This window comes from Rana temporaria, chromosome 3 (assembly GCF_905171775.1).
Source record: "Rana temporaria chromosome 3, aRanTem1.1, whole genome shotgun sequence".
NCBI lineage: Eukaryota > Metazoa > Chordata > Amphibia > Anura > Ranidae > Rana > Rana temporaria.
The window spans coordinates 31,304,256-31,327,831 of record NC_053491.1 but is presented as its reverse complement, the minus strand read 5'-3'; the positions used below and the strand labels follow the sequence as shown (position 1 = coordinate 31,327,831).

The window sequence follows — 23,576 nt, the reverse complement described above, 5'->3', positions numbered from 1 at the left end:
AACCGCGGTGCCTAAAGGGGACCAACCGCGGTGCCTAAAGGGGACCAACCGCGGTGCCTAAAGGGGACCAACCGCGGTGCCTAAAGGGGACCAACCGCGGTGCCTAAAGGGGACCAACCGCGGTGCCTAAAGGGGACCAACCGCGGTGCCTAAAGGGGACCAACCGCGGTGCCTAAAGGGGACAACCGCGGTGCCTAAAGGGGACAACCGCGATGCGTAAAGGGGACAACCGCGATGCGTAAAGGGACAACCGCGATGCGTAAAGGGACAACCGCGATGCGTAAAGGTACAACCGCAAAATGTAAAGGGACAACCGCAAAATGTAAAGGGGACAACCGCAATGCGTAAAGGGGACAACCGCAATGCGTAAAGGGGACAACCGATGTAAATGGAGAGCTGTGATGTTAAAAAGGGGGCCGAGGACAGTGACGTAGAGGGGTGACCGTCACCAAGATTTGGACATCTGCCATAGTATAATTTTACAAACTGGACCCCCGTGAATTTAAATTCAAGAGCCATGCTCTAAATAAATGTTGGGCGTGAGCATTCTGTATATCTGTCTTGCATTTACAGCACTATGCATACTGAAAGCTAAACAGAGCAAATCACATCTGACATGGCACAGCATGCTCATAGACGGGAGAAAAGCCTCCCAAAGCTCATCTGTTAAACTTCCTGTCATTGTGGATTAACAAGGCTAAAAGGAAAAAATAAACCTTGAGGCACGTTTCCCTTATTCCACTTGTTTAAAGGCCGGCTAAATATCCTTAATCGTTCAGTCCCTGTATATGTATCGTTATTTCCACTTCACCTGGGTGAAGAGCTCTATAATTTGGGTACTTGGAAGTTTCAGCTCATACCTGTGCCAACTTCCTTTTATTCTGTACATAGAATACATTAAATCTTAAAGCCTAACTCCAGGTTTTAGTGAACCTAAACTTGAACCAAACTATTACCTTCACCAACAGTTGCCAGCGCTGCATGAACTTTATGGAGCATCGGCTACATACAATATACAGCGCTGTGTTCCGTCATCGGGGCGTGGACTTCTTGTCTCACTTCTGAAACAAAAACATTGTCATTCACAGGACGCTTTGTATTTTCTGAAAGAGTACAAAGCTTCCTCTGATTAGCTTAGTTCATTTGGACCAGCTTGTGGCAATTCAAGCTTCCTGCGCCATTATAATTGTGCTGGAAACTGGAACAATTGGTGTGCGCCACATTAAAGCAGATAAATCTTTTTTAAGTCTGTCTGCGCCACATGCACCTGTTTATTTTCCATAGTATAACAGAAACTGTCCAGGTTGCACACCTAGGGCCAGATTCTCAAGAGAGATACGACGGCGTATCTCCAGATACGCCGTTGTATCTCCAGATACGCAGTCGTATCTATGCGCCTGATTCTTAGAATCAGTTCCGCAAAGATTTCTATTAGATCCGACAGGCGTAAGTCTCTTACGCCATCGGATCGTAACTGCATATTTAAGCTGGCCGCTAGGGGCGTGTACGCTGATTTACGCGTCGAAATATGTAAATCAGCTAAATACGCGAATTCACGAACGTACGCCCGGCCGACGCAGTACAGTTACGCCGTTTACATTAGGCTTTTCCCGGCGTAAAGTTACCCCTGCTATATGGTGGCGTAAGTGCGGCGTACCAATGTTAAGTATGGCCGTCGTTCCCGCGACGAACTTTGAAAATTTGACGTTGTTTGCGTAACTCGTCCGTGAATGGGGCTGGACGTAATTTACATTCACGTCAAAACCAATACGTCCTTTGCGGCGTATTAGGAGCAATGCACACTGGGAGATTTCCACGGATGACGCATGCGCCGTTCGTGAAAAACGTCAATCACGTCAGGTCATGGTTATTTTACATAACACACGCCCCCGTTCCAAATTTGAATTAGGCGGGCTTACGCCGGCCGATTTACGCTACGCCGCTGCAACTTACGGAGCAAGTGCTTTGAGAATACAGCACTTGCCCGTCTAAGTTGCAGAGGCGTAACGTAAATCGCATACGTTACGCCCGCGCAAAGATACGCAGATCTACGAGAATCTGGCACCTAATTAACAAAGGGATTGTGGACGTTTTCAATAAAGAAAACTGCAGCAGGTCGCCTCCACATTGAACCTAGCATACAGGACATGGACCGTCTTCCACTAACCTGACAAACAGCTCACATGCCTGTCTCTGCCTGTACAGAGAACACACTACACAGGTAGTACAAACAATTGGCCACTGCCCCGGCCTATAACTGGCCTCAACAGCAAGGAGCACATGGAAGGGCAACACATGTCAAACAAAAACAAGGAAAAATGCCCAGCTCAACTAACCAGCCAGCCTGCAACAAACTGAATTGGCCAAACACTATGCGTTAAAAACAGGGTTTAGTTTGTACATATTTGCAAATGCATGCATAAGCTGCAGAGGCCACGACAAGGCACCCCGGTATTATCTGCAGTCCTAACTCTTAAAATTTGGAGAGCCTCCATAGTAGAAGCACTATATAGTAATAGATTGACCAAAAACGCACCTACCGATGGAGTCTAATCACTCCAATCTTAATAAATATATTATATATATATATATATATATATATATATATATATATATATATATATATATATATATATGTAGTAAGGGGTTAGCTCGGGAGCGGGGTGTATGACCCCTTGGATGGGTTCACCACACACTAAATTTATACAGACAGTCGAAGACGGTTAAAAACAAAGATTGCTGGAAACAAGTGCAAGCATCAAAACAGCATAAACAAAAAACAAACATAAAATAAACCCTGGCCACTTTGGGTGTCTACCTTCCACACAGGAACCTATCTATGGAGTCTAGCACAGCCTACTGCTGGGCAGACACTGCTGGTCATACAGCACAAACAATAATCTTTTGATTTTTATCACACAGAAAAATCAATCCTCTCCTCACCTCCTCAGAAGACTTTCAAGACTGCTCTCTTTCACCCAGAAAGCCTCAGCATGCAGCCAATTCAGTGGTAATCTTCTGGACTACTTATAGAGGCCTTAATTGCCTCATTCTGAACAGCTGAAGTTTTTCAGCGGCCTTTAGCCTTTTCTAGCTACGTTTGCAGCCGACGCCTAATAACAATTGGTGTATTGTCTAAAAAAGGCATAAATGTATGTCCCGTCTGTGACAACACCCACAGATTTACCTGACTTCCTGTCACAAATTATATATATATATATATATATATATATATATATATATATATATATATATATATATATATATATATATATATATATATATATATATATATATATATATATATATATATATATATATATAACAGTTATAGGTTGGGGCAGTTGCTCTTTGTTTGTACCATTGGCTATTTGGTGAAGGGGCGCACCGGGCACCTTTGCTGCCATTGTGCTATTTACTGGGTGTGTTCAGTGCACTCCTGTGTCTTTAGGGAGGAGTGGGCTCCCTCCATGCAAATCTGCCCTCAATCTATCTATTACTATGTATGTGCTTCTACTATGGAGGCTCTCAAAATGTATAGAGTTAGGACTGCAGATAACACTGGGGTGTCACAGCCTCTGCAGCTTACGCATGTTTTTGCAAATGCGTGCAAACTAAACACCTGTTTTGAACGTGAACTGTTAGGATAATTCGGTTTGCTGCAGGCTGGCAAGTTGAGCTTGGAATTTCTTTGTTTTTGTTTGGAAAGCCTCAGGGAAAGCTGTCCTGTGGCTGTTAAAATGATTGTAAATGCAAGTTTATTTTCTGTTTTAAAAAAGAAAGAACAAATAGGTTTATACTAGCCTGCTCTGTGCAAAACAATTGCACAGAGCAGCCCCAAACCTCCTTTTCCCGGCTTCCTCCCCACCAGCGCTCCTTGCTCCTCCCCTCTATAGACACAGGCACCTGGACTCAGCCCTGCCCCCCTACTCCCACATCACTGGCTTTGATTGACAGCAGCAGGAGCCAATTGCTCCCGCTGCCTCAGTAAAGCCTGTGAGACACGGGTAGTGAGGAAATAGAAGACCAAATGGATGGAATGAGGGCTGGGGTGAGGGGATACTGATGACTGAACATTTTTTTCACAGTAAAAAAACTAAATATTAGGGTGAATAACCTCTTTAAAACTGGCAAATGCAGGGTTAATGGCCTTGCTCCTCCCCCTTTATCTAGCTGAGCAGGAAGGGGGTGGCTTTGGTTGTTGATGTGCAGAGGGAGGAGAGTAAGCAGCTCTAGGTCTCTATGCCATGTCTGACAAATGCCAAACAGTCCAGCACAGGTGACAATCATAAGGACAGAACAACCAAGTCCTGTGGGTGGGTGCCCACCATGCTGACAATCTGTGCCCACCATGCTGCCTGTGTCCTTCATGCTGCCAGTCTATGCCCACCATGCTGTCTATCTGTGCCCATTATGCTGCCTATATTTATCCTTAATGCAGGGAACAGAGGAGAGGAAGTTTATTACTGGGTGGATGATGAGCGCACAGAGGAACATCACAGCTTTCATTTCAATTGCTGTGTGTTCCCACCGTTCGCTGTCACATGCAGCCCTGCCCGGGGTCCTTTGATCCACATCACTCGTGATTGGACGGGTGATCTGTCTATCAAAGTCCCGGGACCAGGGGGCGGGGTTGTGTGTGACAGCGAGTGCAGGGAACACATGGCAATTGAAATGAAAGCCGCCAATGATGTTCCTTGCGCTCCGATAATCCGGCCGCCTGCTCTCCTCTCTTCCCCTCCACGAGCGCTGGGAGAAGGACTGCCGCATGGCGGTGGTGCTCACCCACCAGCTTCCCAGGCAGCCTTTTCTCGCCAGCCCTCAAAATCCACTCGCAAATGCGAGCAGGCGAGTAGATTTTTTGAGAGCTGACCTATTACATGCCAGGCTTGTATGGTATGTGGTGGCTGGGATGTTTCTCCACTTGTTCTATCGATTACATGGAGTCAAGATGAATACCTAACCTGATTAGCAACCCTCAGTGGAACCCACCAAATGAGAGGGGGGGGGGGCGGAGACCCCATAATCGGTTTGATATTAAGGTAAATGATAAAGACAACTATACCAATGGAGGGTATGCTTCCAATAACCACCTTTGACTACATATCCCATGGTACCTTGTCTGCAAACAAGGATTCCTCTGCTCACTCCCCTTCCTGAAACTCCTCCTCTCAGCACCTCTGTAGGTCAGAAGGTAGGTTCTGTGAAATGTGTGACACAGCAGTGCCCCTAATGGGGCATAGTGACTGCGTGTCACAGAATTCAAAAAGCAAATGTGTGGGGATTTTCACAAACTCAATGATCTTTCAGATTAAAAAGAATAGAAAATACAATTAATAAATGGTGGGGAGCTGCGGTGGCTCAACGCGATTGGCACTGTGCTGACAAGCCATTTACCTCTGCAGCTAGGGGTTCGGATCCCGGTCTCAGCTACATGTGAATTGAGTTTGGTGGTCTCAGCCTGGCTCCCGGTGGTCTCAGCCCGGCTCCCGGTGGGTGTGCTATGCGAGGTAAGCCTGTGCTTAGTACGCCCACCCCCCTCCCACAAAAACCACCACACTTACATGCACTCGAAATTGGGTTAACATGCACGCCCTTTGACCACGCGGTCTCTAAAAAGAGAGGCGAAGGACTAACGGGGCTGGTTGAGCGGGCAAAATCCTCTCACTCCCTTATAGGGAGTCCCTCTGCCCCGTTGGGCTTCAAAGCGGAGCAGGTAGGGTGGGCTGTGTGGGAGGACCCCCTCACACACCCGCCATTGCCACCCGGGGCATGGAGAAAGGTGGCAGAATGCCTCTGGGGGAGGCCTGCCTACTCCCAACTCCTGCAGTCCGGCTCCTCTCTCGAGTACACGCACAAAATACACTTTAAAAAAAAAAAAAAAAATTAATAAATGGTTCTACATTTTGACTATAGATATACTCTAAAACCGAAGGAAAACAAGAAAACTAGCAGCATTGCTCTGTGACCAATACACAGGTGTCTTGTTTCCCAATTTTGCACAACAGATATGGTATATTTTGGTATGCTTCCGAGTATGTTGAAATGTACAGAAGGCAGATTTTTTTTTTTTTTACTTGCTCAGTTAATTTGTTTTTTAAACTCTGCAGCCGGAGGAAAGCTTCTTGTACTAATATACACAAAAAGAGAACTGGCTCGGCTTGCATAATCACCATCTGTGGCAAGATCAAACAAACACGACAACATGTCCATACTCAACATCCTTCCATATTCCTCGGTCTGTGAAGGCGTGGGAGGTAATGTGATGCTGTACACTCCTGATGTAATAACATTCGTGCTGCACCATGTGCCGCGACACAACCACCAATGTCAATAAATCATATAAAATAATAATGTAGCCAATAGCAGGACCATGTCCAGTTATTTTTATATACGGTCACAGCGGAGCCAAGTTTACTCCAATTATTCAGAAACCAAGAATATATTCTATATTGAAGTGAGGGACCAAAGTTCTTTTTAAATTTACCATAGCCCCTACAACTTTTTAAGAAATCAATTAAACCTTAACTCCAGGTTGAGGAAATAAATAAATAAATAAATAAATCTACCCTTGCAGTGGAGCTCCCTCAATCCAAGGGTTAAATATTTATACCCATTAGTACTATTTTACCAATCTTTATGTGTATTTCATGCCTTTTTTGTAATAATAAAATAATGTTCAATATAATTGGTTCATATAACTCAGTAGTGTGCTTCGTTTAAAGTCCCACCATCTAGTTTCTTCATTCAAGGGTTAAATAGTTGTTAAGTCTAGGGGGTACAGGAATAGAGCGTAAGGAAGATCTTCTTCTAGAGCAGTGGACCTCAACCTTTCTAGCGCTGTGACCCCTTGATAAAATTTCCCAAGTTGTGGGGGACCCCTAACAGTAAAATTATTTTCGTAGCGTGGGTTGTCAGCACCCAAGGCAAGACAAGTCATTTGCGCCCCACACCCATGGACATTTAGCGCTCCCTGAGTCCCTTTCACTTGTACAATATTAAAACCCCTTATGGTACATTTTAGGATGTACCACACTTTCTCTTTGTTCTTCTTTATTTCCCTTTTATCTCTCTCTCTCCTAATTTCTTGTTTTTTTTCCCCACATCCCTCTTTCTTGCCATCTTTCTTGTTATTTCTCTTATCCTTTTTCTCCCTTTTTGTTGGTTCCTCCCCTACTTTTCCTCGCCCTTCCATGTATTCTCTATTGCTATTCCTTCTCTTACGCCTTGGTGGGGGGATGGGATGAGCGGCAGCGCTAGCGGGGAGTTGGGATGAGTGGCAGTGCTGGGGGGGGAGTTCTGATCAGCCAACTTATGTGCTCTTGATCAAGGTCATCTGCTGAACTGAGAATTGTAGTGGGCACTTCTAATGGCAACTATAATCACAGGTAGTGTTAGGCTCCATTCACACCTAAGCGTTTTCACGCCCGACGCCCGCCGCTATTGCAGCCTGCAATACGCTGGAGGGGTGATTTAACATTGTCGGCTATGGAGATGGTTTACATCTCCACGCCGAAACGCCTGAAGCTCAAAACAAGTCCCTGACCCTTTTTTTCAGGCGTCTTCGGCGTTCGGCCATATTACACAATGTGTAATCACCCCTCCAGCGAAAATCGCGGTAAAAAACGCCGCAATTTGTCGCGGCAAATCACGGTAAAAAACGCTGCAAATCGCCTAGGTGTGAATGCAGCCTAACTCACTGTGTCTCCAGCTTTACTATGTCTGTGACTTTGTGGTGTCTCGTAGTAGTGACACCTATGTCGAAATCAGGATATAGGGTCTCCTCCAGCCCCTCCCACTTCACATTCATCACCAGTCAGCTCACCTCAAGTCTCTGCCCCCCAGCCATGCCGTGAACTGAATGGGCAGCTGCGATGAGGCTGAGTGGGCAGCCGCGGGCTCCAGGGACAGCCCTGCTGGACAGCCACAAAAGGCTGGGAGAGCGGTGTGGGCTTCAGGTACAGTCAAGGATTTGGTGACCCCTGGCAAATCGTCATTTGACCCCTGAGGGGGTCCCAACCCCCAGGTTGAGAACCACTGTTCTAGAAGGTCATGACATCACAAACAAGCACTCAGACCAACTTAAAATCTGGCAGCTGACGGAAAGTCGCCTGCACTGCTGCTGGTACATAGCAGCACTTACTGTATATGTAGAAAGAAATGTTTGGACAGCCGCACTCTGGAAAAACCTTCTCGGTTGCCTTTTATTGATAAAAGTTTTCAAACACCACACATCACAGCAAAGACAGGGGCATACAGCTGACGTTTCGCACTATCAATCAGTGCTTACACTTAGCACTTACTGTATGTTACCAATGATACTATAGTCCAGTGATGGTGAACCTTGGCACCCCAGATGTTTCGGAACGACATTTCCTATGATGCTCATCCACTCTGTAGTGTACTTGAGCATCATGGGAAATGTAGTTCCAAAACATCTTGGGTGCCAAAGTGGCTACGTCATTTAGTAATACAAATTATTTGTTTAGGCCAACTTGGCCCAAACTATTTTTTTTTTTTTTTAAGTGAAATTAAACTTGGAATTCCACTTTAACATACATGGGTTCACCTAAACAGCACACATTAAAAAAATGTTCCTTATTGCAAAACACTTACCTTGGTTTTCTTGCCACCAGACATTTTATGCCTGAGATAGCTAAATGTGCGGCTCACTTTGGTCCCACCTTTCAGATCCAAGTCTTTTTGAGAAGGGCTTAACGGCAAGACATCGCAGCTCTCCTCAGGTATACTGGAAGAGAGATTATTATATTAATATCATTTGATAACTCAATTGCTAAAATGTACTGAACAGAAAAGCAACATAAAACATGGAACCTGAACGTCAGGACTGCAGCTAAAATACATACATGGGAGCCATTTAACCACTTCCCGACCGCCGCATGTATATGTATGTCCACAGAATGGCACGTACAGGCAAATGGGCGTACAGGTACGTCCTTGCCTTTCCGCGGGTCGGGGGTCCGATCGGGACCCCCCCCCCCGCTACATGCGGCGGTCGGATTCCCGCGGGGAGCGATCCGGGACGACGGCGCGGCTATTCGTTTATAGTCGATTCATCGCGATCGCTCCCCGGAGCTGAAGAACGGGGAGAGCCGTATGTAAACACGATCGATCGATGACGTCAGTCCTACAGCCACACCCCCCTACAGTTGTAAACACACACTAGGTGAACCCTAACTTCTACAGCGCCCCCTGTGGTTAACTCCCAAACTGCAACTGTCATTTTCACAATAAACAATGCAATTTAAATGCATTTTTTGCTATAAAAATGCAAATGGTCCCAAAAATGTGTCAAAATTGTCCGAAGTGTCCGCCATAATGTCGCAGTCACGAAAAAAATCGCCAATCACCGCCATTAGTAGTAAAAAAAATAAAATAAAACTATCCCCTATTTTGTAAACGCTATAAATTTTGCGCAAACCAATCGATAAACGCTTATTGCAATTTTTTTTACCAAAAATAGGTAGAAGAATACGTATCGGCTTAAACTGAGGAAAAAAAATAAATGTTATAAATGTTTTTGGGGGATATTTATTACAGCAAAAAGTTAAAAATATTGAATTTTTTTCAAAATTGTCGCTCTATTTTTGTTTATAGCGCAAAAAATAAAAACCGCAGAGGTGATCAAATACCACCAAAAGAAAGATCTATTTGTGGGGAAAAAAGGACGCCAATTTTGTTTGGGAGCCACGTTGCACGACCGCGCAATTGTCTGTTAAAGCGACGCAGTGCCGAATTTTAAAAACGCCTTTGGGCATTTAGCAGCATATTGGTCCGGGGCTTAAGTGGTTAACCTGCCAAAAGAAATAGTAATTCAGTGCAGCAGGTGATCCAGACAGTCTTGCCAGAGACCACAGCCAGCACCTCATTGTACACTGCAGCAGGAAGTTATCTTGGTCAAGTACACAAATCACACCATCCTCCAGCCTGCTGATCGGCAAATGAAGAATTGGCTGCACACTGATGAGGTTTATGCATCTGCTTGCGCCACCTGTCTGCAGGTCCCATGTTAGCACATGTGCAAACAGCAAAGCCCGATTGGCCTATATGGCTGACCCCTCCCTCTTCCTGCTATACATAACTGGAAACTGATATGAAGAATAAGGTACTTACACTAGTAGCATTAAAAAATACCTGTGGCCTAACCCTACAACTGCACAAAAGTCACATCTAATAAAGGGGTCTCAGAAAAAGTTTTATAAAATTATTAGATAGCTGAACAGATCTAGATTACAAGCTACGGGATGTGCAAGCTTCCGCTGTGCTCATACACTTCTGCTTGTGAGAATTGGAAATTATAGATCATAATAGTCATCATTTCTGGACTGGAAGTGATTTTCCCAGTTTTCAAATAATTAACTATGATCACTAGGAAAGATTTTTTTTTTTCCCACAAGGACATTGATACAAAGCTCTTCTGTCCAACCCTTTAGGTTTTTCTGTGATTATTTGTATAAAGGACATTAAAGCAGATCTTAAGTAATTTTTTAGAACTTTCCATCTATTAAATCTTCTGCCCTTGTTGTATTAACTTTTGTTAAAAAAAACATTTCTGCCAGTAAATACCTTATACAGCCTACTTCCTGTTTCTTGTCTGGTAAAAAGCCTAGGCTTATGACATCATGCACACTCTCGTGAGAGTATACCAGGGAGGGAGGGGGGGGGTGAGTCATAAGAGGCCCAATGAGAGCTGCAGAGCTGAAGGTGTGCCTCTGTGTAAATCCAGGAAGTGAACAGGCAGCAGCTTCAGCTGCCCACAGTTAAAATGGCTTCAGCCAGACTTAGTGGAGGGAGATTTCTGCAGCATATTTGGCAAGCACAGAATAACAGTATATATAAAATAATATGCAAAGTGGTTGGAGGGAAGCTTCAAAATGGCAAAGTTGGTTTTATTACAAATTATGTGAGCAGACTGCAGTTCCTCTTTAAATTCCACTGTGCTATCTAATCCAGCATTGGTCACCTAAAGCAAACCTTGTGCCCTGAGAGGCATGGGCATTCCTGTCCTGGGAGACAATGCAATGATGGAGACTTTGCATCCCACATACTTTACACCTGTGGTTTCCAACCAGTGGTCCGGGGACCACTGATGGTCCATGAGAAAATTTTGGTGGTCCCCAGGTGTTCTGCCGCAAATCAACATTGTGGTGGATGTATACCGCCCAATGTTGTTTCCAGTGTTGTCAATACTGTCAGCGCGCATTGATACTCCATGCCTCCTCAGTAGTTTTGGCGCCTGTAAACTCGGAGGGAGGCGCCGTGAGTAGTGCAGAGCAGGAGGTGAAGGCGGAGGTGACTTCCAATGGCAGCGCTGATCACAGACTGTGGAAGGGAGCTCAGAGCTTGAGCACATGGTTGGATAAGGTGGTAAGATCCAATGGTGGGTCCGTGTAAGGCAGCAGTGTGATGCAGAGTGCTGGGGGAAGGGGCAGAGAGACGAAGCATTCTGTATATAAGGCATGTAAAATTCATGTTAGCGGTTTGTGGGATTCAAAATTGTGAGTTTAGTGGTTTATGAGGTCTGAAAGGTTGGCAAACACGGTTTTACAGATTTCCTTATTGATAGGAGAATGAGGAGGTAAAGACTGAACAATTTAATATGCTGACCCTAGAAGGCATCACCTAATACAAGACAATCAATGTTGGATTAATTGGCTGTTGAAGGATTTGGAACACGGCTTTTGAATTCTATTTTATGCACTGCGATACGCTGCAAATTACACACATGTGATGATGGCAGATATCAAAATGATGCCTCCAGGCACAGGGAGTGTGCATACATATTCAAGAAGATTGTGTGTGTAAAATAAAAAAAAATGCTCCACTAGAGAAGCGCTTAAAGTGGTTGCAAACCCTCACATATCCCCAGTGAAGTGACTGGCCTCAGGTGATACACAGAGATGAAACAAATCATCCTGAATAAGGTGTACCTGTTTATATGCAGTCTTCTCTTCTATACATCCAAAGTGCTGAATTTACAGCTCTAAGGCTGGGTTCACACTTCCTTCGGCCACAGGTCCCAGCAGGGAGGCCGGTGTGTACACCATTTAAGGCTCGGTTCACACCTAAACCGGCCTCGGATCGCACAGCAACACTGTCTCCCTGTTCTTCGTTTCAGATATAAATCAGGGCAGAATCTTTGAGCGAATTCGGCACTGTAATGGAGCCAAAGACGAACAGTGTTGCTGTGCAGTGCGCTCTGCAGCCGCCCCCGGAGATATATGAACCAGCTTCATAGAGAGCCGGTCACAATCTCCTGTCATGCGAATTGGATGCGATGAAAGAGGGAGGGAAGGGGAGTCGTTCGAAGAGGGAAGGGGAGTCGTTCGAAGAGGGAAGGGGAGTCGTTCGAAGAGGGAAGGGGAGTCGTTCGAAGAGGGAAGGGGAGTCGTTCGAAGAGGGAAGGGGAGTCGTTCGAAGAGGGAAGGGGAGTCGTTCGAAGAGGGAAGGGGAGTCGTTCGAAGAGGGAAGGGGAGTCGTTCGAAGAGGGAAGGGGAGTCGTTCGAAGAGGGAAGGGGAGTCGTTCGAAGAGGGAAGGGGAGTCGTTCGAAGAGGGAAGGGGAATGGGGAGAAAGGAAAGGAGCGGGTACCTTGTTTTGACAGGTAATCGCTCTCACTTCCGCTCAGATCAATGCACCAATAATTACCCCCCAAGCCAGCAACCTACTGGGAAACTTCCCAGGTCCCACAAGGTTGCGGGACAATTCACAAAGTGCAGCAATGCTCGCACATGTGCAGCCAGTTGTGAAGTTGCAAAAAGTCACAGCCGGCTGCCCACAGTAAAAATGCCGGCTCCAGGGAGCCGAAGACCAATGAAGAACCAATTTGAATGAGCACGACGCTGGACCCCCTGGACGGGTAACTGTTGCTTTATTGGAAGTCAGCAGCTACAGTATTTGTAGCTGTTAAATTTTATTTTGTGTGTAGGAAGGCTGAAGAACCGCTTTGAATACAGTACAGCAAGTGAGAAGTAGCATGCTATGAAATGTTTCACTAATTGGGAATAAATTATTGTTCAGCATGATTTATATCCAACATTAGCTTCCACTAGACCGTGCACACTTACCTTTGAGCCAGAGAATTTCTAGGGATATTTAAGGACTGTGAGCCTAAAAATAAAAAATAAAAAAACATCTTAAGAACTCAAGTCTCTCCCAACATTCATTTAATAGCCTCAAGGTGTTAATACAATGGCCGTTATGTCGTAATGTGTGTCAACATTAGGAACCTTCACCTCCAAAGCGTGAGTGGTTAGGTTCTAGGGGTCTACCATGCTTGCATTTATACAGTGATTTTGTTGGTCCTCTAATACAGTGGTCATCAGCCCTGTCCTCAGGGCCCACTAACAGGCCAGGTTTGCAAGATAACTGAAATACATCACAGGTGATATCATTTACTGCTCAGTGATTGCAGTATTCTAGTCTGCATCTCCCCAAGGCAGCGGTGTAACTAGAACCTTTAGGGCCCCGATGCAAGAAACCATGAAGGGCCCCCCTAACCCCCCAGACAGTGCTCTTTTCTCCGAGCCCGGTGGCGGAACAACAGGACCCGATCGCAAGTGGGTGGCTGCATATAAAGGAAACGATTTCTCCATTTATCCCCCTGCTTCTCCTCTTCTCCCTCTCACTCCCGCAGGCATTCAGCGGCTGCAGGAGGAAAATGGAGAGATTGGTTCCTCTATGCCAGTATTTCTCAATATTTTTCCAGCCAGGGCACCCTTGAAGTATACCCCTAGGTGAATGGGGCTGCACTGAAACCACCCTGCAACTGTGTGCATTGCATGCAGTTGCAGCATAGTGATGATGCATTTAAGGGGTTAAAACAGGCGGTCAGGAGGCAACATATTGCATCTTTACCGGCTGTCAAATGCCTCTGAAAAGCGATCTGAGCATGGATCACTTTTCAGTGTAACAGCATTTTTTTGCTGGTACTATGAACAAGCAAAAAAAAAAAAAAAAATTGGTTCTGATTGTACATATATAGGGGGGTCATGTAAACACACATACATATACACACACTTATATAAATACACACACATAAAAACCAGTGGCAGCTGGTGTTCAAAATTGTTGGTGGGACGCAAGCAAACTGAAAAATTCTTTAGAAAAACAACAATTGCAGCGTCACTGTGCCCATCAAAAGCAGCCACTGTGCCCAAACGCAGCAACTGTGCCCATCAACCACAGCCTCTGTGCCATCAACTGCAGCCACTGTGCCCTCAAACACAGCCACTGTGCCCATCAAAATGCAGCCACTGTGCCCATCAAAATGCAGCCACTGTGCCCATCAAAATGCAGCCACTGTGCCCATCAAAATGCAGCCACTGTGCCCATCAAAATGCAGCCACTGTGCCCATCAAAACGCAGCCACTGTGCCCATCAAAACGCAGCCACTGTGCCCATCAAAACGCAGCCACTGTGCGCATCAAACGTTGCAACTGTGCCCATCAAATGCAGCCACTGTGCCCATCAACCACAGTCACTGTGCCCATCAACTGCAGCCACTTTGCGCTCAAACACAGCCACTGTGTCCATCAAAACACAGCAACTGTGCCCATCAAACGCAGCCACTGTGCCCATCAAACAAAGCCACTGTGCCCATCAAACAAAGCCACTGTGCCCATCAAACAAAGCCAGTGTGACCATCAAACAAAGCCAGTGTGACCATCAAACAAAGCCAGTGTGACCATCAAACAAAGCCAGTGTGACCATCAACCGCAGCCAGTGTGACCATCAACCGCAGCCACTGTGCCCATCAACCGCAGGCACTGTGCCCATCAACCGCAGGCACTGTGCCCATCAACCGCAGGCACTGTGCCCATCAACCGCAGGCACTGTGCCCATCAACCGCAGGCACTGTGCCCATCAACCGCAGGCACTGTGCCCATCAAACCCAGTGACTGTGCCCATTAAACACAGCGACTGTGCCATCAACCACAACCACTGTGCCATCAACCACAACCACTGTGCCATCAAATGTAGCCACTGTGCCCATCAAACACAGCCACTGTGCCCATCAAACACAGCCACTGTGCCCATCAAACACAGCCACTGTGCCCATCAACCACAGCCACAATGCCATCAATCAAAGCCACTGTGCCCTCAACCGCAGCCACTGTGCCCATCAAATGCAGCCACTGACTGTGCCATCAACCACAGCCACTGTGCCCTCAAATACAGTCACTGTGCCCATCAAACACAGTGACTGTGCCCATCAACCACAGCCACTGTGCCATCAAATGTAACCACTGTGCCCATCAAACACAGCCACTGTGCCCAGCAAACACAGCCACAGTGCCATCAATCAAAGCCAATGTGCCCTCAACCGCAGCCACTGTGCCCTCAACCGCAGCCACTGTGCCCATCAAACGCAGCCACTGTGCCCATCAAACGCAGCCACTGTGCCCATCAAACGCAGCCACTGACTGTGCCATCAACTGTAGCCACTGACTGTGCCATCAAACGTAGTCACTGACTGTGCCATCAACCGTAGCCACTGTGCCATCAACCGCAGCCACTGTGCCCATCAACCGCAGCCACTGTGCCCTGAAATGCAGCCACTGTGCCCATCAAATGCAGCCACTGTGACCCTGCCCGCTTGCAGTCTGCCTGGTGGTTCAGTGTTAGGAAAGCGAATATTCATTCGCTTTTCTGACACAGCTGCGTGGACTGCAAGCGCCCAGCATGGCGTACGTACATACATACATATGCACAATGCACATGAACACACACACATGCATACATACATGCACATATACATACATGCACACGAACACACACACACATATGCAAACACACACACATATACATACATGCACATGAACACACACACATACAAACACACATACAGTAGATTAAAAAAGTCAGTGCTTTACCTTAGCTCTTCCTGCCGGGTACTGCACTGTAGGGGGAGACAAAGAGCACAGCACACACTGCTTTCGCTTTGTAATCAATGTGACGAGCTCCCCGCACACAGTGCCGAATACAGTTCGGCTTAGGATCGGGGAGCTCATCTCCGCTCCTCCTATCGATATACTGTATACAGGGGGCCCTCGAGGACCCCCTGTAGCAAGGGGCCCGGTCGCCATTGCGATCTCAGCGACCCCTATAATTCCGCCACTGCCCCAAGGTAATACATAAAACCTGGCCTGTTAGAGGGTCCTGGAGGACAGGGTTGATGACCGCTGCTCTAATAGGATCAGATCTACAGCACAGGAGAGTCAAAGGAAACGGACACAACTACTATATTAAGCAGTAAATTCTAGCAGACTTATCACAATTACATTTTTCACCATGATCACACAAGAAAATGGACAAATTGTCCCGGACATAAGCAAGGCAAAGCAGCAAAGGCTGTGAATGGCAGTGTGGACATCCTAGTCATACAGTGCAGCGTTGTGGCAGCGTTTACTTACTATCCGACTCGTCATCACTGGACGAGGAACCAACAGTAAAGACATGCTTAGACTTAGGAACAAGCGGAGAAATGTTGAAGGAGAAGGAGATTCGCCTCTTTGGTCGCATCCGGGTCTGAACTGAGAAGTGGGTTAACAGCAGACGTTAGAGCATGCAAATAGAAACAAAGAAAGAAAAAACAAATAGGGAGGCAGAAGCAGGGAGCAGACTGAGTTACATGAATGTCAACTGTAAGATCATCATCCTTCATCTGGATCTATCCACAACTTCTTCAGATGGAGGTGCCAATTACAAAAAAGATGGATCTTGTATCTAGTATACAAGGTTTGCCCATCATGCTATATATATGGGGCATGGGTGGGCTGAATTCATGAAATTTAAATGTCAAGGGCGTGAAGGTAACACCTGCCTAATTCTTGGTAAGTATTGTAACTGCAATTTGCAACATTTCCTATTTTGAATTAAAACTATTTGCAGCTAATTTTAAAGTGGTTGTAAACTCTTACGTATACCCACTGGAGTGAATAGTCTCAGGTGATACACACCGATGAAACAAATCCTCCAACATACTGAATATTGTACCCGTTTGGCTGCAGCACTTTCTCCATACCTCCCAACCCGCCCGGATTCTGCGGGAACTTCACGCACAGACTGCAGGTTCCCGCAGTCCCGCGAAGGGGTTAATTATCCCGCACAGGAAGGAGAAATGTCAAAGGGGAGACATGTTTACCGGAGCCTAGTGTGTGGACTGCGGCAGCTGAAGTGAAGAGGCGATCCGACTGGCTGTGTGTACAGATGAGAGAGTAAGAGAGAACCAATCCGCGCGTCACTCCCCCTACTCCACAACTTCTGCCGATCTGCGGCAATCACCCACCCCCCGCTCAACAATTCTTACACCCGCCTCCCCCCCCCCCGCTCAACAACCTCGATCCGTGGCTGTCACCCCCCCCCCGCTCCACAACTTTGATCACCAACCCCCCCCCCCCCAACAACCTCGATCCGTGGCTGTCCCCCCCCCCGCTCAACAACTTTGATCACCAACCACCCCCCCCCCCCCCCCGATCAACAAGAATGTCCCTCTATGGATTTTAGAAATGTTGGGAGGTATGCTTTCTCCTCTTCAACAAAGTCCAGAATTGGCACAGCTCTAACAGGTGGGAATCTGATATCACACACACTGCACAGCATAGAGCAAGGAGTGTAATCTGAGACCTGAGTGGAGGGAATGGACACACCTCCCTCTAAACCAGGGGTGTCCAACCCACAGGTGGATACAAAATTGTAATCAGGTGGCTATGAATGCTCACAACTGAAGGGATGCAGTGTTTGGCATAGCACCCACAGCAGTGGGCAGCATAGACAAACAGGGGCCAGAAACTTTTGAAGGAATGGGGATTCCATATTTCTGAAAGCATCAGGGGCACATAAAAGCACTCTGATTGGCTAGATCTAAAGGATGCCAAGGTGGGCGGCATCCTCCCAATTTCAGCAAACATGGCTTTAGCTTTAACTAAAATGTTTTTTTTTTTTAAAGAACATTCTTTCAAAGCTTTGCAAAGAAGGTATCTTAAAAATGCATCATTAGATCAGACCCTTTCTATCTTTAGTGACTTAAAGGCTAGGTTACCCTTTATAAAAATACAATAGGTGCTGCACATGTTTTTGCAGGGGGAAAAAAAGGTGCATTTTTTCCTGCCTGCAAAGCATTGCAATCACCATCAGTGGATGGCTAGTACAATGTCCAGCTTCTGCAATCTCTTCCCCTAGCTCTCTGCCTGTACCTCTGCATGGTTTGTTAGTTGGAGAGCTGGGGGAAGATTCAATGGACTACGAGTACGCTGATTTTCACACAAGGAGAAACAGAAAACAGTCAGGCACTCTTGGCTTGGGGAGCTGTGAGAACTGTGCGATTGGCAGTATTTGATTGCTCGGTTCTCAGTATTAGAGGTGTTGGAGGACAGATGCAGCATCGGATCATTGCAGCACCTAACTAGGCAAGTATGATTCTAAAAAAAAAACATACATCTCTTTTAAGGCCTGTTACATGGTAGAGTACTGTACAGAACTTACATTTACAATATGAACTCATGAGAAGCAGAGGAGCTCCCCAGAGAAGGAGGAATTTAAGAACAAATGTGACATTGACAGTTGAGGGGATGGAAGAAAAATGTCAGAGGAAAAGAAATTAAACATGCTTGGGATGAACAGATGTCTACTGTATCTTCAGAACAAACCCAACCTTGCATGCTGGATGCCTCGGATGGGTAGGTTAGTAAGCATAACGTTCAGTGTTAATTGATGTGTATGGGTCTGTCTAGTAAAATCTAGCAATTAGCAAAGGCTTCCCTTTCCCAGATCTATGGTGGCTGTTTATTATTGCAAAAAGCAGCTTTGTGGCACATTTTCAGGACCTGTAAACGAGAGTGGCTGGTTGAAGTAACATTTGGGGACACACAGAGGGCACACAAAATCACTCACTTTCCACCAGGGGATTGCTGATAGTGGTTAGTGACATGGATTTTGTCAGGTGAGGAGCAAATCCTGGACTGGGGTAAACAAACCCACGACAGGGGGTCTTTTCACGGTCCTGTAAAAGAAGAATGGATAATAAGTCTATAAAAGCCACATTTTTTTTTATCAACACTTCCAACTAGAGAAAATATTTTCAATGACGCTTACATGAACAGAAATACAGAGAGGAACCCCTGACCAAAATCCGATGAAACAGTCCAAAATTGTTGATATAAAAAGTCATAAAAACAACCAATGCATTTTGGGGGCAACGCCACTCCCCCTTTACTAGGGTTCAGCACAGGACAAAACTTGAATAAACACCACAACAAAGTCCACCAGACTTCACAGATCTATATGATCTATATGAGAACCAATCTAGAACTCTGTCCGTGGAGGAACAACTTAACAGCAGTGAGGACTCATTTACACTTGCGTCAACTTTAACACACGTTAAAGCACCTATTGCTTCAACATGCTTTATTTTATGTGTTATGTTTTGGAAATACATTGGTGATGTTTTTTGAAGATCTAATGAAGCTTGGCAAATGCCCTGTGTGTTGATTTTCTGTTTGTTTTAAAGGGGCCCAGTAGAACCCTGGCTTAGTACTACTCCTGTTTAGCAGACCACCAGCTCATTAGTACTTCTGTTCAGCAGATCCTCAGCTTATTAGCACAGTCATTGTCAAGGCTGTGTATGGTTCTGTGAACGCTATGTTTTTAGCGGACAGGAGTATGTGTTCTTTTACGTGGAAAAAATGGACAGGTTAACACATCTGTTTTTTTTCCGCTGGAATGTGTGATGGTTTAAAGATTCTATGTGCCCTGTCAATAGTGAGGTCAAGGGTGGTGAGCGAGGGGACCAGAAATTTAAATAATTGTTGGAGATAAGAGGTCAGCTCTGTAGGGGAGATTTTCTCGGGAATGCCCCTGATTTTAAGATTGTTTCTGCGAGAGCAGTCTTCTAAGTCCACTAATTTGGTAGTGACGCGTTTTAATTCTTCCGCTTGATGTTGATGAGAATCAACTTATTCGTTCTAGGCAGTGGCATAATTACTCAGTTGGTGTTCAAGAGTATCTGTGCGATTGCCCAGGTCATCGATCTGAGATTGCATGTGAGACATAGATTTGTTCAGGTCTTTCCTAAGGTCTCTTTGGAGAGAGAGGAACATACAGTACAGACCAAAAGTTTGGACACACCTTCTCATTCAAAGAGTTTTCTTTATTTTAATGACTATGAAAATTGTAGATTCACACGGAAGGCATCAAAACTATGAATTCACACATGTGGAATTATACATAACAAAAAAGTGTGAAACAAAATATATTTCATATTCTAGGTTCTTCAAAGTAGCCACCTTTTGCAGCAGACACATCTCTAGAACTGTTAAGAGGAGACTGTGTGAATCAGACCTTCATGGCGGAGCATCTGCTAGGAAACCACTGCTAAAGAAAGGCAACAAGCAGAAGAGACTTGTTTGGGCTAAAGAACACAATGAATGGACATTAGACCAGAGGAAATCTGTGCTTTGGTCTGATGAGTCCAAACTTGAGATCTTTGGTTCCAACCGCCGTGTCTTTGTGCGACGCAGAAAAGGTGAACGGATGGACTCTACGTGCCTGGTTCCCACCGTGAAGCATGGAGGAGGAGGTGTGATGGTGCTTTGCTGGTGACACTGTTGGGGATTTATTCAAAATTGAAGGCATACTGAACCAGCATGGCTACCACAGCATCTTGCAGCGGCATGCTATTCCATCCGGTTTGCGTTTAGTTGGACCATCATTTATTTTTCAACAGGACAATGACCCCAAACACACCTCCAGGCTGTGTAAGGGCTATTTGACCAAGAAGGAGTGTGATGGGGTGCTGCGCCAGGTGACTACCTCTTGAAGCTCATCAAGAGAATGCCAAGAGTGTGCCAAGCAGTAATCAAAGCAAGGTGGCTACTTTGAAGAACCTAGAATATGAAATATATTTTATTTATTTTTATATTTAGTTTTGATGCCTTCCGTGTGAATCTACAATTTTCATAGTCATTAAAATAAAGAAAACTCTTTGAATGAGAAGGTGTGTCCAAACTTTTGGTCTGTACTGTATGTTTGAGTGTATTTTTTTTAGATACAGGGTTATCAGAGAAGGGCAGTGCAGCTAATGTGGTAGCCTGTTCCTCTTCAGAGTCTGGGTCAATGTCAGCAGTAGGGGCTTGGTTGGAAAGTGTTTTTTGCTTACTGACCCCTGGTGAGATGGAGAAACATGTGGAGGGGGTTCTGCCCTCTTAGTGCTGTCTCTGTGAGGGTGTCCCGCAGAGCAGTCCATGGTCTCTGCAGCTGTTGCTGTGCGAGAGCCATGCTGCGAGGATGTCGGCGCTGCTCTGTCTAAATAGCTGGTGTCATCTTGTCTGTCCCCCCACGCAAGAATTTTATCAGCTTGTGGGGCTCTGCCGGCTAATTTTTATTCTGGGTCATGTTCGGTAAGGTCTGCTATCAGGAGGAGTGCGGATGCAGGAGGTTGTAGCAGGCAGATCGGTTGTTTCCGGGTTGCTGATAGAGAGGGAGATCCAAGTGGCAATTTCCATGAGTGGCCAAGCTCCACTCCTATTAGTACCCTCATTCAGTAGGTCCTCTGCTCAGTAATAACCCCCAGCTTTGCGGATCCTCCTTCCTCTCTGGTCCCCACTGACCTCCAGCTATTTTGCTCGTGCATTGCACACCACGTGTGACATCTGCTAGTTTCTCCTGCTCTGGCTCCCTAGCTCTACTGATCCTCTGCTGCTCAGTCCTCTCTCTCTGGTCCCCGCTCACCTTCCACTATAGCATTCCCATTTGGCACACCACGTCTGCTAGTTGCACCACTCCAGTACGGACCCGCTCACCTTCTTCCTGCTCCAAACTGCACCGCAGATGTGACACCTGCACCAGACACTTCCAGAATGAAAATATATACACACATATATATATATATATATATATATATATATACACACATACATACACACACACGAATCAGAAGTGACTGCTGATGAAGTCTTTCAGTTTGTTGGTTTCCTAGTGCATTCTGGGACATCTCATACCTGTATTACCTCTAAAACAAAGCAAAGCTAATGCTGAATAAAAGACCCTCAAAAACTTCAGGTGCTGTAAGCAAGTGTTGTAGACTTTTATGGAAGCTTTGGAGACACTTTGAAGCACCAAGAAAGCAACATGGGGTATTTTTTTTAAGCAAAGCAAACAATGTGTGAACAGGACTGCAAGGTTACCATTTTATTTAGTGACAGGGGCTGTGATTGGCATTCAGAGCGCTTTTTGTAGAAAGTGTAAAAGAGCCCTTAGATTGCTGTTCTAGAACAGATGAACCACATCATGCCTCCCCTTCATGATGCTGCCAACAAGACCAGTTGCCAAGACAAGTAAAAAAAAAAAAGGAATGCAACTGTGGTTGTAACGTGTCTTTTTTTCTAAACAGAGTTTGGAAATCAAAACGGGAGACTGGACATTCCATGCTGAAAGTACATGGCAGTTAAATATTATGCATTTCTATGAACAAACCTACCTCATGGTGTAAAGCTGTGCTCTTTCTTGGATCAGACTCCGCTTTCTCTTCAGACAACGAAAGTGAAGAGCCACTACGAACCTCTCCCTCATAAGCCGACGGAGCAGTCAGGGTCCCGGAGACAACAGATGAAGACTCATGACCGGCGTCGATTTTGCCGGCAAGACCCTCTAGGCTGTAACTAAACATAAACCAAAGAGTAATGCTCACAATATGAAAATGAATGCTTTATTGCCAAGCTGTCGTGGAGCTTGGTCACATTTGAACGGTATTAGCAAAATAGCAGGCAGGCAGGTTAGTTACAAAAGGAATTCTCAGTATTTGCGGATGCCACATGTGTACAAAGTCACAGCGAATGCTGTAAGAAAAGCAGAGCAGCGTTTATATGGTTTAACCAGTTGCTGACCGTGCACTGTAGCTTTACTGCTACAGGGTGGGCTGGCTGCGCAGAATCACAAATATATACAGGAGTCTGCTCTTCCAGTATGGGGATCAGCTAATCAGTGGGTGCTGGCCAATGAATGACCGCTAGCGCCTGCTGATCGGTGAGGAGGAAGACCTCTGTCCTGTCAACTGTGATGTGCCGGTTTTTGTTTCCCTGCAAAGCAGGGAATATAAACCAGCACATCCCTTAGTGAAAGCAGCAAACACAGTACACACACACACACAAACACTGGTTAGCCACACATTTAACCCTTTGATCACCCTAGAGGTTTAACCCCTTCCCAGCCAGTGTCATTCGTACAGTGACAATGTATATTTTTTTAAGACTGATCACTGCATTGTGTAACTGGTCCCCACAAAGTGTCAAGTGTGTCTTCGTCCGTTTGTCCGCCGAAATATCACAGTCCCGCTATAAATCGCCGCCATTACTAGCATTAAAAAAAATTACTACAGTATAAATACACACACCATAAATTTGTAGATGCTAAGGGGTTGACTTACTAAAGGTAAATAAACTGTGCAATTTGCAAAGTGCAAAAGTGTAGTAAATGAGGTAAAGCGTCACTTTGCCAAAAAATACCCAATCACATGCAAAGAAAATAAAAAAACTGAATTTTTGCTTGCACATGATTGGA

General features: G+C 45.7%; 1 protein-coding gene across 12 annotated transcripts in view; it reads right to left on the bottom strand.

The window, feature by feature from the left end:
* The window catches only part of AKAP13 (A-kinase anchoring protein 13), a 423,120-nt gene that overhangs the window by 73,587 nt on the left and 325,957 nt on the right, over window positions 1–23,576 (bottom strand). For 11 of the 12 annotated variants that reach the window (XM_040342370.1, XM_040342375.1, XM_040342373.1 and 8 more), the window contains 5 exons: window positions 22,498–22,678; window positions 18,915–19,023; window positions 16,436–16,555; window positions 13,088–13,130; window positions 8,617–8,749 (listed from right to left, as the gene is read on the bottom strand). In XM_040342370.1, coding sequence (XP_040198304.1) covers window positions 8,617–8,749; window positions 13,088–13,130; window positions 16,436–16,555; window positions 18,915–19,023; window positions 22,498–22,678 — 586 coding nt within the window. The remainder of the gene's footprint in view (window positions 1–8,616; window positions 8,750–13,087; window positions 13,131–16,435; window positions 16,556–18,914; window positions 19,024–22,497; window positions 22,679–23,576) is intronic. The other variant, XM_040342380.1, reaches the window with a different exon arrangement.